Source organism: Salmo salar, chromosome 13 (assembly GCF_965601325.2).
Source record: "Salmo salar chromosome 13, fSalSal1, whole genome shotgun sequence".
NCBI lineage: Eukaryota > Metazoa > Chordata > Actinopteri > Salmoniformes > Salmonidae > Salmo > Salmo salar.
In genome coordinates, this window is record NC_138303.1 from 109,531,234 (window position 1) to 109,546,769 (window position 15,536).

Genomic DNA, 15,536 nt, shown 5'->3' on the forward strand with positions numbered 1-15,536 from the left:
CCAATAAGAGTAGCTGCTGCATTGGCAGGAACTAATGGAGATCCATAATAAACCCCAGGAAGAGTAGCTGATGCATTGGCAGGAATTAATAGGGATCCATAATAAACCCCAATAAGAGTAGCTGATACATTGTCAGGAACTAATGGGGATCCATAATAAACCCCAGGAAGAGTAGCTGCTGCATTGGCAGGAACTAATGAGGATCCATAATATACCCCAATAAGAGTAGCTGCTGCATTGGCAGGAACTAATGGGGATCCATAATAAACCCTAGGAAGAGTAGCTGATGCATTGGCAGGAACTAATAGGGATCTATAATAAACCCCAGGAAGAGTAGCTGATGCTTTGGCAGGAACTAATGGGGATGTATAATAAACCCCAGGAAGAGTAGCTGCTGCATTGGCAGGAACTAATGGGGATCCATAATAAACCCCAGGAAGAGTAGCTTCTGCATTGGCAGGAACTAATGGGGATCCATAATAAACCCCAGGAAGAGTAGCTGAAGATTTGGCTAATGGGGATTCATAATAAACCCCAGGAAGAGTTGCTGATGCATTGTCAGGAACTAATGGGGATCCATAATAAACCCCAGGAAGAGTAGCTGCTGCATTGGCAGGAACTAATGGGGATCCATAATAAACCCAGGAAGAGTAGCTGCTGCATTGGCAGGAACTAATGGGAATCCATAATAAACCCCAATAAGAGTAGCTGCTGCATTGGCAGGAACTACTGGGGATCCATAATAAACCCCAGGAAGAGTAGCTGATGCATTGGCAGGAACTAATGGGGATCTATAATAAACCCCAGGAAGAGTAGCTGATGCTTTGGCAGGAACTAATGGGGATCTATAATAAACCCCAGGAAGAGTAGCTGATGCTTTGACTAATGGGGATCCATAATAAACCCCAGGAAGAGTAGCTGATGCATTGGCAGGAACTAATGGGGATATATAATAAACCCCAGGAAGAGTAGCTGCTGCGTTGGCAGGAACTAATGGGGATATATAATAAACCCCAGGAAGAGTAGCTGATGCTTTGGCTAATGGGGATTCACAGTAAAACCCCAGGAAGAGTAGCTTCTGCATTGGCAGGAACTAATGGGGATCCATAATAAACCCCAGGAAGAGTATCTGCTGCTTTGGCAGGAACTAATGGGGATCCATAATAAGCCCCAGGAAGAGTAGCTGCTGCTTTGGCAGGAACTAATCCAGATCCATAATAAGCCCCAGGAAGAGTAGCTGCTGCATTGGCAAGAACTAATAGGGATCCATAATAAATCCCAGGAAGAGTAGCTGCTGCATTGGCAGGAACTAATGGGGATTGATAATACGCCCCAGGAAGAGTAGCTGTTGCTTTGGCAGGAACTAATGGGGATCCATAATAAACCCCAGGAAGAGTAGCTGCTGCATTGGCAGGAACTAATGGGGATCCATAATAAACCCCAAGAAGAGTAGCTGCTGCATTGGCAGGAACTAATGGGGATTGACGATACACCCCAGGAAGAGTAGCTGCTGCTTTGGCAGGAACTGATGGGGATCCATAATAAACCCCAAGAAGAGTAGCTGCTGCATTGGCAGGAACTAATGGGGATTGACAATACACCCCAGGAAGAGTAGCTGCTGCTTTGGCAGGAACTGATGGGGATCCATAATAAACCCCAGGAAGAGTAGCTGCTGCATTGGCAGGAACTAATGGGGATTCACAATAAACTCCAGGAAGAGTAGCTTCTGCATTGGCAGGAACTAATGGGGATCCATAATAAACCCCAGGAAGAGTTGCTGATGCATTGGCAAGAACTCATGGGGATTCACAATAAACTCCAGGAAGAGTAGCTTCTGCATTGGCAGGAACTAATGGGGATCCATAAAAACCCCAGGAAGAGTAGCTGATGCATTGGCAGGAACTAATAGGGATCCATAATAAACCCCAATAAGAGTAGCTGATGCATTGTCAGGAACTAATGGGGATCCATAATAAACCCCAGGAAGAGTAGCTGTTGCTTTGGCAGGAAGTAATGGGGATCCATAATATACCCCAATAAGAGTAGCTGCTGCATTGGCAGGAACTAATGGGGATCCATAATAAACCCCAGGAAGAGTAGCTGATGCATTGGCAGGAACTAATAGGGATCCATAATAAACCCCAATAAGAATAGCTGATGCATTGTCAGGAACTAATGGGGATCCATAATAAACCCCAAGAAGAGTAGCTGTTGCTTTGGCAGGAACTAATGGGGATCCATAATATACCCCAATAAGAGTAGCTGCTGCATTGGCAGGAACTAATGGGGATCCATAATAAACCCCAGGAAGAGTAGCTGATGCATTGGCAGGAATTAATAGGGATCCATAATAAACCCCAATAAGAGTAGCTGATACATTGTCAGGAACTAATGGGGATCCATAATAAACCCCAAGAAGAGTAGCTGCTGCATTGGCAGGAACTAATGGGGATCCATAATAAACCCCAGGAAGAGTAGCTGCTGCATTGGCAGGAACTAATGAGGATCCATAATATACCCCAATAAGAGTAGCTGCTGCATTGGCAGGAACTAATGGGGATCCATAATAAACCCTAGGAAGAGTAGCTGATGCATTGGCAGGAACTAATAGGGATCTATAATAAACCCCAGGAAGAGTAGCTGATGCTTTGGCAGGAACTAATGGGGATGTATAATAAACCCCAGGAAGAGTAGCTGCTGCATTGGCAGGAACTAATGGGGATCCATAATAAACCCCAGGAAGAGTAGCTTCTGCATTGGCAGGAACTAATGGGGATCCATAATAAACCCCAGGAAGAGTAGCTGAAGATTTGGCTAATGGGGATTCATAATAAACCCCAGGAAGAGTTGCTGATGCATTGTCAGGAACTAATGGGGATCCATAATAAACCCCAGGAAGAGTAGCTGCTGCATTGGCAGGAACTAATGGGGATCCATAATAAACCCAGGAAGAGTAGCTGCTGCATTGGCAGGAACTAATGGGAATCCATAATAAACCCCAATAAGAGTAGCTGCTGCATTGGCAGGAACTACTGGGGATCCATAATAAACCCCAGGAAGAGTAGCTGATGCATTGGCAGGAACTAATGGGGATCTATAATAAACCCCAGGAAGAGTAGCTGATGCTTTGGCAGGAACTAATGGGGATCTATAATAAACCCCAGGAAGAGTAGCTGATGCTTTGACTAATGGGGATCCATAATAAACCCCAGGAAGAGTAGCTGATGCATTGGCAGGAACTAATGGGGATATATAATAAACCCCAGGAAGAGTAGCTGCTGCGTTGGCAGGAACTAATGGGGATATATAATAAACCCCAGGAAGAGTAGCTGATGCTTTGGCTAATGGGGATTCACAGTAAAACCCCAGGAAGAGTAGCTTCTGCATTGGCAGGAACTAATGGGGATCCATAATAAACCCCAGGAAGAGTATCTGCTGCTTTGGCAGGAACTAATGGGGATCCATAATAAGCCCCAGGAAGAGTAGCTGCTGCTTTGGCAGGAACTAATCCAGATCCATAATAAGCCCCAGGAAGAGTAGCTGCTGCATTGGCAAGAACTAATAGGGATCCATAATAAATCCCAGGAAGAGTAGCTGCTGCATTGGCAGGAACTAATGGGGATTGATAATACGCCCCAGGAAGAGTAGCTGTTGCTTTGGCAGGAACTAATGGGGATCCATAATAAACCCCAGGAAGAGTAGCTGCTGCATTGGCAGGAACTAATGGGGATCCATAATAAACCCCAAGAAGAGTAGCTGCTGCATTGGCAGGAACTAATGGGGATTGACGATACACCCCAGGAAGAGTAGCTGCTGCTTTGGCAGGAACTGATGGGGATCCATAATAAACCCCAAGAAGAGTAGCTGCTGCATTGGCAGGAACTAATGGGGATTGACAATACACCCCAGGAAGAGTAGCTGCTGCTTTGGCAGGAACTGATGGGGATCCATAATAAACCCCAGGAAGAGTAGCTGCTGCATTGGCAGGAACTAATGGGGATTCACAATAAACTCCAGGAAGAGTAGCTTCTGCATTGGCAGGAACTAATGGGGATCCATAATAAACCCCAGGAAGAGTTGCTGATGCATTGGCAAGAACTCATGGGGATTGACAATACACCCCAGGAAGAGTAGCTGCTGCTTTGGCAGGAACTGATGGGGATCCATAATAAACCCCAGGAAGAGTAGCTTCTGCATTGGCAGGAACTAATGGGGATCCATAAAAACCCCAGGAAGAGTAGCTGATGCATTGGCAGGAACTAATAGGGATCCATAATAAACCCCAATAAGAGTAGCTGATGCATTGTCAGGAACTAATGGGGATCCATAATAAACCCCAGGAAGAGTAGCTGTTGCTTTGGCAGGAACTAATGGGGATCCATAATATACCCCAATAAGAGTAGCTGCTGCATTGGCAGGAACTAATGGGGATCCATAATAAACCCCAGGAAGAGTAGCTGATGCATTTGCAGGAACTAATGGGGATCCATAATAAACCCCAGGAAGAGTAACTGAAGATTTGGCTAATGGGGATTCATAATAAACCCCAGGAAGAGTTGCTGATGCATTGTCAGGAACTAATGGGGATCCATAATAAACCCCAGGAAGAGTAGCTGCTGCATTGGCAGGAACTAATGGGGATCCATAATAAACCCAGGAAGAGTAGCTGCTGCATTGGCAGGAACTAATGGGAATCCATAATAAACCCCAATAAGAGTAGCTGCTGCATTGGCAGGAACTACTGGGGATCCATAATAAACCCCAGGAAGAGTAGCTGATGCATTGGCAGGAACTAATGGGGATCTATAATAAACCCCAGGAAGAGTAGCTGATGCTTTGGCAGGAACTAATGGGGATCTATAATAAACCCCAGGAAGAGTAGCTGATGCTTTGGCTAATGGGGATCCATAATAAACCCCAGGAAGAGTAGCTGATGCATTGGCAGGAACTAATGGGGATATATAATAAACCCCAGAAAGAGTAGCTGCTGCGTTGGCAGGAACTAATGGGGATATATAATAAACCCCAGGAAGAGTAGCTGATGCTTTGGCTAATGGGGATTCACAGTAAAACCCCAGGAAGAGTAGCTTCTGCATTGGCAGGAACTAATGGGGATCCATAATAAGCCCCAGGAAGAGTAGCTGCTGCTTTGGCAGGAACTAATCCAGATCCATAATAAGCCCCAGGAAGAGTAGCTGCTGCATTGGCAAGAACTAATAGGGATCCATAATAAACCCCAGGAAGAGTAGCTGCTGCATTGGCAGGAACTAATGGGGATTGATAATACGCCCCAGGAAGAGTAGCTGTTGCTTTGGCAGGAACTAATGGGGATCCATAATAAACCCCAGGAAGAGTAGCTGCTGCATTGGCAGGAACTAATGGGAATCCATAATAAACCCCAGGTAGAGTAGCTGCTGCATTGGCAGGAACTAATTGGGATCGATAATAAACCCCAGGAAGAGTAGCTGATGCTTTGGCAGGAACGAATGGGGATCTATAATAAACCCCAGAAAGAGTAGCTGCTGCCTTGACAGGAACTAATGGGGATCTATAATAAACCCCAGGAAGAGTAGCTGCTGCCTTGGCAGGAACTAATGGGGATCTATAATAAACCCCAGGAAGAGTAGCTGCTGCCTTGGCAGGAACTAATGGGGATCTATAATAAACCCCAGGAAGAGTAGCTGCTGCATTGGCAGGAACTAATGGGGATCCATAATAAACCCCAGGAAGAGTAGCTGCTGCCTTGGCAGGAACTAATGGGGATCGATAATAAACCCCAGGAAGAGTATCTGCTGCCTTGGCAGGAACTATTGGGGATCCAAAATAAACCCCAGGAAGAGTAGCTGCTGCCTTGGCAGGAACTATTGGGGATCCATAATAAATACAAATGAATATAAATATACCACAAACCCTGAGGTGCCTTATTGCTATTATAAAATGGTTACCAACATAATTAGAGCAGTAAAAAGAAATGTTGTCATACCCGTGGTAAACGGTCTGATATACTACGGCTGTCAGCCAATCAGCATTCATGGCTCGAACCCCCCAGTTCATGATAAGTGTTATATACAGAATAATGGTTATATAATAATGGTTATATAATAATGGTTATACAGAATAATGGTTATATACAGAATAATGGTTATATGCAGAATAATGGTTCTATGCAGAATAATGGTTATACAGAATAATGGTTATACAGAATAATGGTTATATGCAGAATAATGGTTATATGCAGAATAATGGTTATACAGAATAATGGTTATACAGAATAATGGTTATATGCAGAATAATGGTTATATGCAGAATAATAGTTATACAGAATAATGGTTATATAATAATGGTTATACAGAATAATGGTTATACAGAATAATGGTTATCTGCAGAATAATGGTTATACAGAATAATGGTTATACAGAATAATGGTTATATGCAGAATAATGGCTATACAGAATAATTGTTATACAGAATAATGGCTATACAGAATAATGGCTATACAGAATAATGGTTATATGCAGAATAATGGTTATATGCAGAATAATGGTTATATGCAGAATAATGGTTATACAGAATAATGGTTATATAATAATGGTTATACAGAATAATGGCTATACAGAATAATGGCTATACAGAATAATGGTTATATGCAGAATAATGGTTATATGCAGAATAATGGTTATATGCAGAATAATGGTTATACAGAATAATGGTTATCTGCAGAATAATGGTTATACAGAATAATGGTTATCTGCAGAATAATGGTTATACAGAATAATGGTTATACAGAATAATGGTTACAGAATAATGGTTATATGCAGAATAATGGCTATACAGAATAATGCTTATATGCAGAATAATGGTTATACAGAATAATGGTTTTATGCAGAATAATGGTTATATGCAAAATAATGGTTATACAGAATAATGGTTATACAGAATAATGGTTATACAGAATAATGGCTATACAGAATAATGGCTATACAGAATAATGGTTATATGCAGAATAATGGTTATATGCAGAATAATGGTTATATTTAGAATAATGGTTATACTGAATAATGGTTATACAGAATAATGGTTATATGCAGAATAATGGTTATACAGAATAATGGTTATATGCAGAATAATGGTTATATGCAGAATTATGGTTATACAGAATAATGGTTATACAAAATAATGGTTATATGCAGAATAATGGTTAGACAGAATAATGGTTATATGCAGAATAATGGCCATACAGAATAATGGTTATATGCAGAATAATGGTTATACGCAAAATAATGGTTATACAGAAAAATGGTTATACAGAATAATGGTTATACAGAATAATGGCTATACAGAATAATGGTTATATGCAGAATAATGGTTATATGCAGAATAATGGTTATATGCAGAATAATGGTTATATGCAGAATAATGGTTATACAGAATAATGGTTATATGCAGAATAATGGTTATACAGAATAATGGTTATACAGAATAATGGTTATATGCAGAATAATGGTTATACAGAATAATGGTTATACAGAATAATGGTTATACAGAATAATGGTTATATGCAGAATAATGGTTATGCAGAATAATGGTTATACAGAATAATGGTTATATGCAGAATAATGGTTATACAGAATAATGGTTATATGCAGAATAATGGTTATATGCAGAATAATGGTTATATGCAGAATAATGGTTATACAGAATAATGGTTATACAGAATAATAATGTGAAACATCAAGGATGGATTGAAGGGATATTCTAAATGGATGAAATAACTCATGTCAGCAGGCCGATGAAAAAGAGCCAATATGATATCAGAAGGATTTCTTTCCACAGAGGGTTGGGATTTCAGATATTCTGTTAATGGTACATGATGAGTAATGCTATGTGTGTTTTGTCTTGTGTCTGTCCATTGGCTTGCTCGCTGGTATGTTTGTAAACCAGCATGTCTATCTGTGTGGATTCTGAGGTGCATGGCGGATTTGCTAGAAAGCAGTGCGTTTGTGTCTTGGAGGCATGGCAGCCATCTTGCAACGGAATGTTGACATTTGATGACATACAACGAAGAAGAGCTGTTTCTTTATCCTTCACCTTATTTCTAGACCAACTGACTGTATGTGTAGTGTTTGGTTCTAGGCCACTGACTGAAGACTACTATATGGGTAGTGTTTGGTTCTAGGCCACTGACTGAAGACTACTGTATGGGTAGTGTTTGGTTCTAGGCCACTGACTGAAGACTACTGTATGGGTAGTGTTTGGTTCTAGGCCACTGACTGAAGACTACTATATGGGTAGTGTTTGGTTCTAGGCCACGGACTGAAGACTACTGTATGGGTAGTGTTTGGTTCTAGGCCACTGACTGAAGACTACTGTATGGGTAGTGTTTGGTTCTAGGCCACTGACTGAAGACTACTGTATGGGTAGTGTTTGGTTCTAGGCCACTGACTGAAGACTACTGTATGGGTAGTGTTTGGTTCTAGGCCACTGACTGAAGACTACTGTATGGGTAGTGTTTGGTTCTAGGCCACTGACTGAAGACTACTGTATGGGTAGTGTTTGGTTCTAGGCCACTGACTGAAGACTACTGTATGGGTAGTGTTTGGTTCTAGGCCACTGACTGAAGACTACTATATGGGTAGTGTTTGGTTCTAGCCCCCTGACTGAAGACTACTATATGGGTAGTGTTTGGTTCTAGCCCCCTGACTGAAGACTAATATATGGGTAGTGTTTGGTTCTAGGCCCCTGACTGAAGACTACTGTATGGGTAGTGTTTGGTTCTAGGCCACTGACTGAAGACTACTATATGGGTAGTGTTTGGTTCTAGGCCCCTGACTGAAGACTACTGTATGGGTAGTGTTTGGTTCTAGGCCACTGACTGAAGACTACTATATGGGTAGTGTTTGGTTCTAGGCCACTGACTGAAGACTACTGTATGGGTAGTGTTTGGTTCTAGCCCCCTGACTGAAGACTAGTGTATGGGTAGTGTTTGGTTCTAGCCCCCTGACTGAAGACTACTGTATGGGTAGTGTTTGGTTCTAGCCCCTTGACTGAAGACTACTATATGGGTAGTGTTTGGTTCTAGGCCCCTGACTGAAGACTACTGTATGGGTAGTGTTTGGTTCTAGGCCACTGACTGAAGACTACTATATGGGTAGTGTTTGGTTCTAGCCCCCTGACTGAAGACTACTGTATGGGTAGTGTTTGGTTCTAGGCCACTGACTGAAGACTACTATATGGGTAGTGTTTGGTTCTAGGCCACTGACTGAAGACTACTGTATGGGTAGTGTTTGGTTCTAGCCCCCTGACTGAAGACTACTGTATGGGTAGTGTTTGGTTCTAGGCCACTGACTGAAGACTACTATATAAGGGCACAAGGTGAGACCCAGATGCAGACACGGGAGGCAGATGGTTTGAGTCTTTGATATTTATTATAATCCAAAGAGTAGGCAAGAGAATGGTCATAGACAGGCAAAAGATCAAAACCAGGTCTGAGTCCAGAAGGTACAGAGTGGCGGGCAGGCAGAATGGTCATGCAGGCGCGTTCATAGTCCAGACAGGCAAGGGTCACAACTGGGAGGACTAACAAAACAGAGAGAAGGAAAAAGCAGGAGAACCGGAAAAAACACGCTGGTTGACTTGACAAACAAGACGAACTGGCAACAGACAAGCAGGGAACACAGGAATAAGTACCCAGGGACTAATGATGAAACAGGTGACACCTGGAGGTGGGTGGAGACAATCACAAAGACATGTAAAACAGATCAGGGTGTGAGACTACTGTATGGGTAGTGTTTGGTTCTAGCCCCCTGACTGAAGACTACTGTATGTGTAGTGTTTGGTTCTAGGCCACTGACTGAAGACTACTATATGGGTAGTGTTTGGTTCTAGGCCACTGACTGAAGACTACTATATTGGTAGTGTTTGGTTCTAGCCCACTGACTGAAGACTACTGTATGGGTAGTGTTTGGTTCTAGCCCACTGACTGAAGACTACTATATGGGTAGTGTTTGGTTCTAGCCCCCTGACTGAAGACTACTGTATGGGTAGTGTTTGGTTCTAGCCCACTGACTGAAGACTACTATATGGGTAGTGTTTGGTTCTAGCCTACTGACTGAAGACTACTATATGGGTAGTGTTTGGTTCTAGCCCACTGACTGAAGACTAATGTATGGGTAGTGTTTGGTTCTTATCAGCTGTTGTCTACACATAGGCCAGTCTGTTGAAGTTATTAAACTATTGTCTACATGTAGCCTGACCTGTTGAAGTTATATAACTATTGTCTACATGTAGCCTGACCTGTTGAAGTTATATAACTATTGTCTACATGTAGCCTGACCTGTTGAAGTTATATAACTATTGTCTACATGTAGCCTGACCTGTTGAAGTCATATAACTATTGTCTACATGTAGCCTGACCTGTTGAAGTTATATAACTATTGTCTACGTGTAGCCTGACCTGTTGAAGTTATATAACTATTGTCTACATGTAGCCTGACCTGTTGAAGTTATATAACTATTGTCTACATGTAGCCTGACCTGTTGAAGTTATATAACTATTGTCTACATGTAGCCTGACCTGTTGAAGTTAAATAACTATTGTCTACATGTAGACATGTAGCCTGACCTGTTGAAGTTATATAACTATTGTCTACATGTAGACTGACCTGTTGAAGTTAAATAACTATTGTCTACATGTAGCCTGACCTGTTGAAGTTATATAACTATTGTCTACATGTAGCCTGACCTGTTGAAGTTAAATAACTATTGTCTACATGTAGACATGTAGACTGACCTGTTGAAGTTATATAACTATTGTCTACATGTAGCCTGACCTGTTGAAGTTATTAAACTATTGTCTACATGTAGCCTGACCTGTTGAAGTTATATAACTATTGTCTACATGTAGCCTGACCTGTTGAAGTTATATAACTATTGTCTACATGTAGCCTGACCTGTTGAAGTTATATAACTATTGTCTACATGTAGCCTGACCTGTTGAAGTTATATAACTATTGTCTACATGTAGCCTGACCTGTTGAAGTTATTAAACTATTGTCTACATGTAGCCTGACCTGTTGAAGTTATTAAACTATTGTCTACATGTAGCCTGACCTGTTGAAGTTATATAACTATTGTCTACATGTAGCCTGACCTGGTGAAGTTATATAACTATTGTCTACATGTAGCCTGACCTGTTGAAGTTATATAACTATTGTCTACATGTAGCCTGACCTGTTGAAGTTATTAAACTATTGTCTACATGTAGCCTGACCTGTTGAAGTTATTAAACTATTGTCTACATGTAGCCTGACCTGTTGAAGTTATATAACTATTGTCTACATGTAGCCTGACCTGGTGAAGTTATATAACTATTGTCTACATGTAGCCTGACCTGTTGAAGTTATATAACTATTGTCTACATGTAGCCTGACCTGTTGAAGTTATTAAGCTGTTCACATTGCAACACTTGGTGAACTCTAGACAGGTCAGGCAGACATGAAAATGTCCGACACGTGTGAGGTTAGTTTGGAACAGAGAGAGAGAGAGGGCACTAAAGCAATTACTTCTGAGGGCAGAGTGGCTCTTCCACAACATATCTTACAAATGGTGAGCACTGAAAATGTCGGGACTCATGGTAGAATGTGAAATATTGTTGTTTGGGTTATTGTGCACAACAACATTTACAGAAGATGTTGGCTTCGGATCTAATAATGATTGAAATGTTTATATCACTGACACTGCAGGTTTTACATAAATATTACTGTTATATAACTTTATAAACACTTGACACAAATGATGTATAAATGCTGAAAACCTTAACAAGAATGTTGCACACACACACACACACACAAATACACACACACACAAATACACACACACACACACACATACACACAAACACACATGTCATAGAGGGGATGTAGTGTATGTTTATAACCTGATATTTATCTAAGACAGGTACACAGGTCTGTTCTACCTCACCCAAAATCACCTGCATCACATCTTCACCTCTCTCTCTCTGTAGGATCATTCCTACGTATGACTACTAACATATTCTCTCTCTTCTTTTCATCCTACCCTTGTCTCTCTGTGTTTTTTTTGTCTTCCCTCCCTTCCCTTCCCTTCTAAAGCGTGCAAAAGAAAAGAACAAGACCCAAGCAAGGAAAGGAACAATACACCAAAGAAATCCCGCCTGGTTTTTACTGACCTGCAGCGTCGCACCCTGCTGGCCATCTTCAAGGAGAACAAGCGTCCGTCCAAAGAGATGCAGATAACCATCTCTCAGCAGCTGGGACTGGAACTCACCACCGTCAGCAACTTCTTCATGAACGCCCGCAGGCGCAGCCTGGACAAATGGATGGACGAGGGGAGTCCGGGAGGAACATCTACAGCCTCCAGCTCTTGTACCAAAGTGTGATGGATAGGGGGTGGGGGGAGGGGGTGGGGGGAGTTAGGGTTGGGGTTGTGGGAGGGTTGGGACGGGTGAGGGTGGGGGTGAGGGGCTGGGGGGGGGGGGGGGGGGGCAGCTGGTCAGTGTACCACGGAGGGGCGCATCGAACCACCACTAGGAAACCAAAAACTTTTTACATTTTGCTTTTTGAAAATGAGTTAAAAAGGAAAGGGGCTGTTTACTGGCTGAAGTAGAAAACAGAAATCAGATCCATTTATAAAACATTGATGCATTGATGAAGCACTATAGGGTAATCCCACCCCCCCTTTGCACACTGCCTGAATGATACCACCAATACAAGGCTATTCATGACTAATGTCTTTCTGAAAACTATAGCTTTATTATAATGAACCACAGTTCATCTGCTCTATTCTAGTTTTTTAATAATGTCCCTCAAAACATTAGCCCACAAAACCATAGACCAAGTATTATATGCTAATATATATATATATATATATATATATATATATATATATATATATATATATATATATATATATATATATGATGTAAATTATCAATATGCAATATTGGATTGAAACCACAGTGTTAGCTAACCCACCAAAGAATGAACCACAGAATGTCCTAACAATGTCTCGGAGCAGGACTTCCTAGACATCGTCATATAGGATACTTATATTAACAATCCAAATACCAATTACCCAGTATTATGTTTTCTAAACTCCAATAATAAGTTATAATAATGCAGACTACATATTAAATATATATTTACACACACACACACACACACATATATACATACATTCCAAGCAACCCTTATCTGGTATTATAACTTAGAATAGAGACATATTAGTGAGGTTTCTATAACAGCATCATCAAAGTCTTATGAGAGGACAGGGAGGTATTTGACTTGGAGACTCTTACACAACCAGTTACCGGCAAATATGTAAACACAACACATGACTAGATGCACACACAGACACACAGACACACACACACACACACACACACACACACACACACACACACACACGCACGCACGCACGCACACACACACACACACACACGCACACACACACTCTCTTTACAGTGTAAAGCGACTACTAAACTTAGCTCTTAACATATGTCGTGGTCTGTAAAGCATGTGAGCACAATATTGAAGCACATATTCTTTGCAATAGAACTGGAGTTGCAGCTCAATGCAGAATGTTCTTCACATATTAGAAAACTCAGGATGCCATTTCTAAACAGAGGCTGAAGAACACCTACTGCTACTACTACTGTTACTACTACCGCTACTACTACTACTACTATTACTGCTACAACTATACTACTACTACTACTACTACTGTTACTACTACCGCTACTACTACTACTACTATTACTGCTACAACTATACTGCTACTACTACTACTACTGTTACTACTACCGCTACTACTACTACTACTATTACTGCTACAACTATACTACTACTACTACTACTACTATACTACTACTACTACTACTATACTACTACTGTTACAACTACTGCTACTACTATTACTGCTACTACTATACTACTACTACTGTTACTACTACTGCTACTACTACTACTACTACTACTACTACTACCGCTACTACTACTACTATTACTGCTACTACTATACTACTACTACTACTACTACAACCGCTACTACTACTACTTCCGCTACTACTACTGTTACTACTACTGCTACTACTATACTACTACCGCTACTACTATTACTACTACTATACTACTACTACTACTACTGCTACTACTATACTACTATACTACTGTTACGACTATACTACTATAGTACTGCTACTACTGCTACTACTATACTACTATACTACTGCTACTACTATACTACTGCTACTACTGCTACTGCTACTGCTACTACTGCTACAACTATACTACTATACTACTACTACTACTACTAGACCACCCACTCTTGCACACACAAGGTATAGTACTATGATCTCCATAGTGTAATCATGACACCCACACAGACGACACACACACACACACACACACACACACACACACACACACACACACACACACACACACACACACACACACACACACACACACACACACACAATAAACACTAACCTGCAGTAGGACACGCCCCCTGAGGAGCCATTTTCCCAACAGTTTCCTGACTTTATATTATAGAACATCTCTGATAAAACCAAAGTTATTCATCTACCCTATCTACCCCATCTACCCTATCTACCCCATCTACCCTATCTACCCCATCTACCCTATCTACCCCATCTACCCTATCTACCCTATCTTAATATGGTTCCTCTAACCATAGCAACCGTTTTATTTTAATAACAACATCAATCAGATCCATGCTAGCCTTCCTCCTAACTAACGTACCAGTAGGACTGTGTGTGGAATGCCACCCTATTCCTTATATAGTGCACTACTTTTGAGCAGGGCCCATAGGCCTCTAGTGCACTACTTTAGACTAGGGTTCCATAGGCCTCTAGTCAAAAGTAGCGCACTTTATAGGGAATAGAGTGGGATTTTGGGACGCCACCCTAGGACTCTGGACCAGTCAGCGGTCTGTGACCTCTGTGAGATAAACTGGCTTGGCTGATGATCAGGGCCTTTGTAATAGAACCAAAAAAAAGAGGACAATCTCAAAGACGATGCCTGTCGGTTACATCTCTTGTTCTGTCGCTGATATGTGAGACGGATGCTCAACGCTTTATAGGTGACAGACAGCCTTAGCCTGGGTCCCAGATCTGGCTGTGTCGTCTTGGGAGCCAGGCTAAGGAAGAACCCCCTACCTGAACTATTCTGAGCATTTACCTGCATGGTACAACACTAATGATTATTATATAGACAACTCATTCCCATTAAAACACAATAACAATCATGCAATATATTACACATTCTGTAAATATACCGCCATCCCTGTCAAGTCAACCCCCTTATGAGTTCAATCACGTTAAAGTCCTATCGCTGTCTATCAGCCATCGATCAAACAACAGAAGTAAAGAGTCCGGTAAGCAGCCCCTTGTCCCGTAGAACACAGGTTTTCGTGGTATAGAAGCAAGCCAAAGGCTTGAAGGACCATAAATGGACACTTGAGACTTTTTCTATTTATTG

General features: G+C 41.5%; 1 protein-coding gene across 1 annotated transcript in view; it reads left to right on the forward strand.

Annotated features, from left to right (window-relative positions):
- LOC106568533 (one cut domain family member 2) overlaps positions 1–12,415 on the forward strand; it is a 52,513-nt gene extending 40,098 nt beyond the window's left edge. Inside the window, exon 3 of the mRNA XM_014138960.3 lies at positions 12,129–12,415. Coding sequence (XP_013994435.3) covers positions 12,129–12,415 — 287 coding nt within the window. The remainder of the gene's footprint in view (positions 1–12,128) is intronic.
- Positions 12,416–15,536: the final 3,121 nt, after the last annotated feature.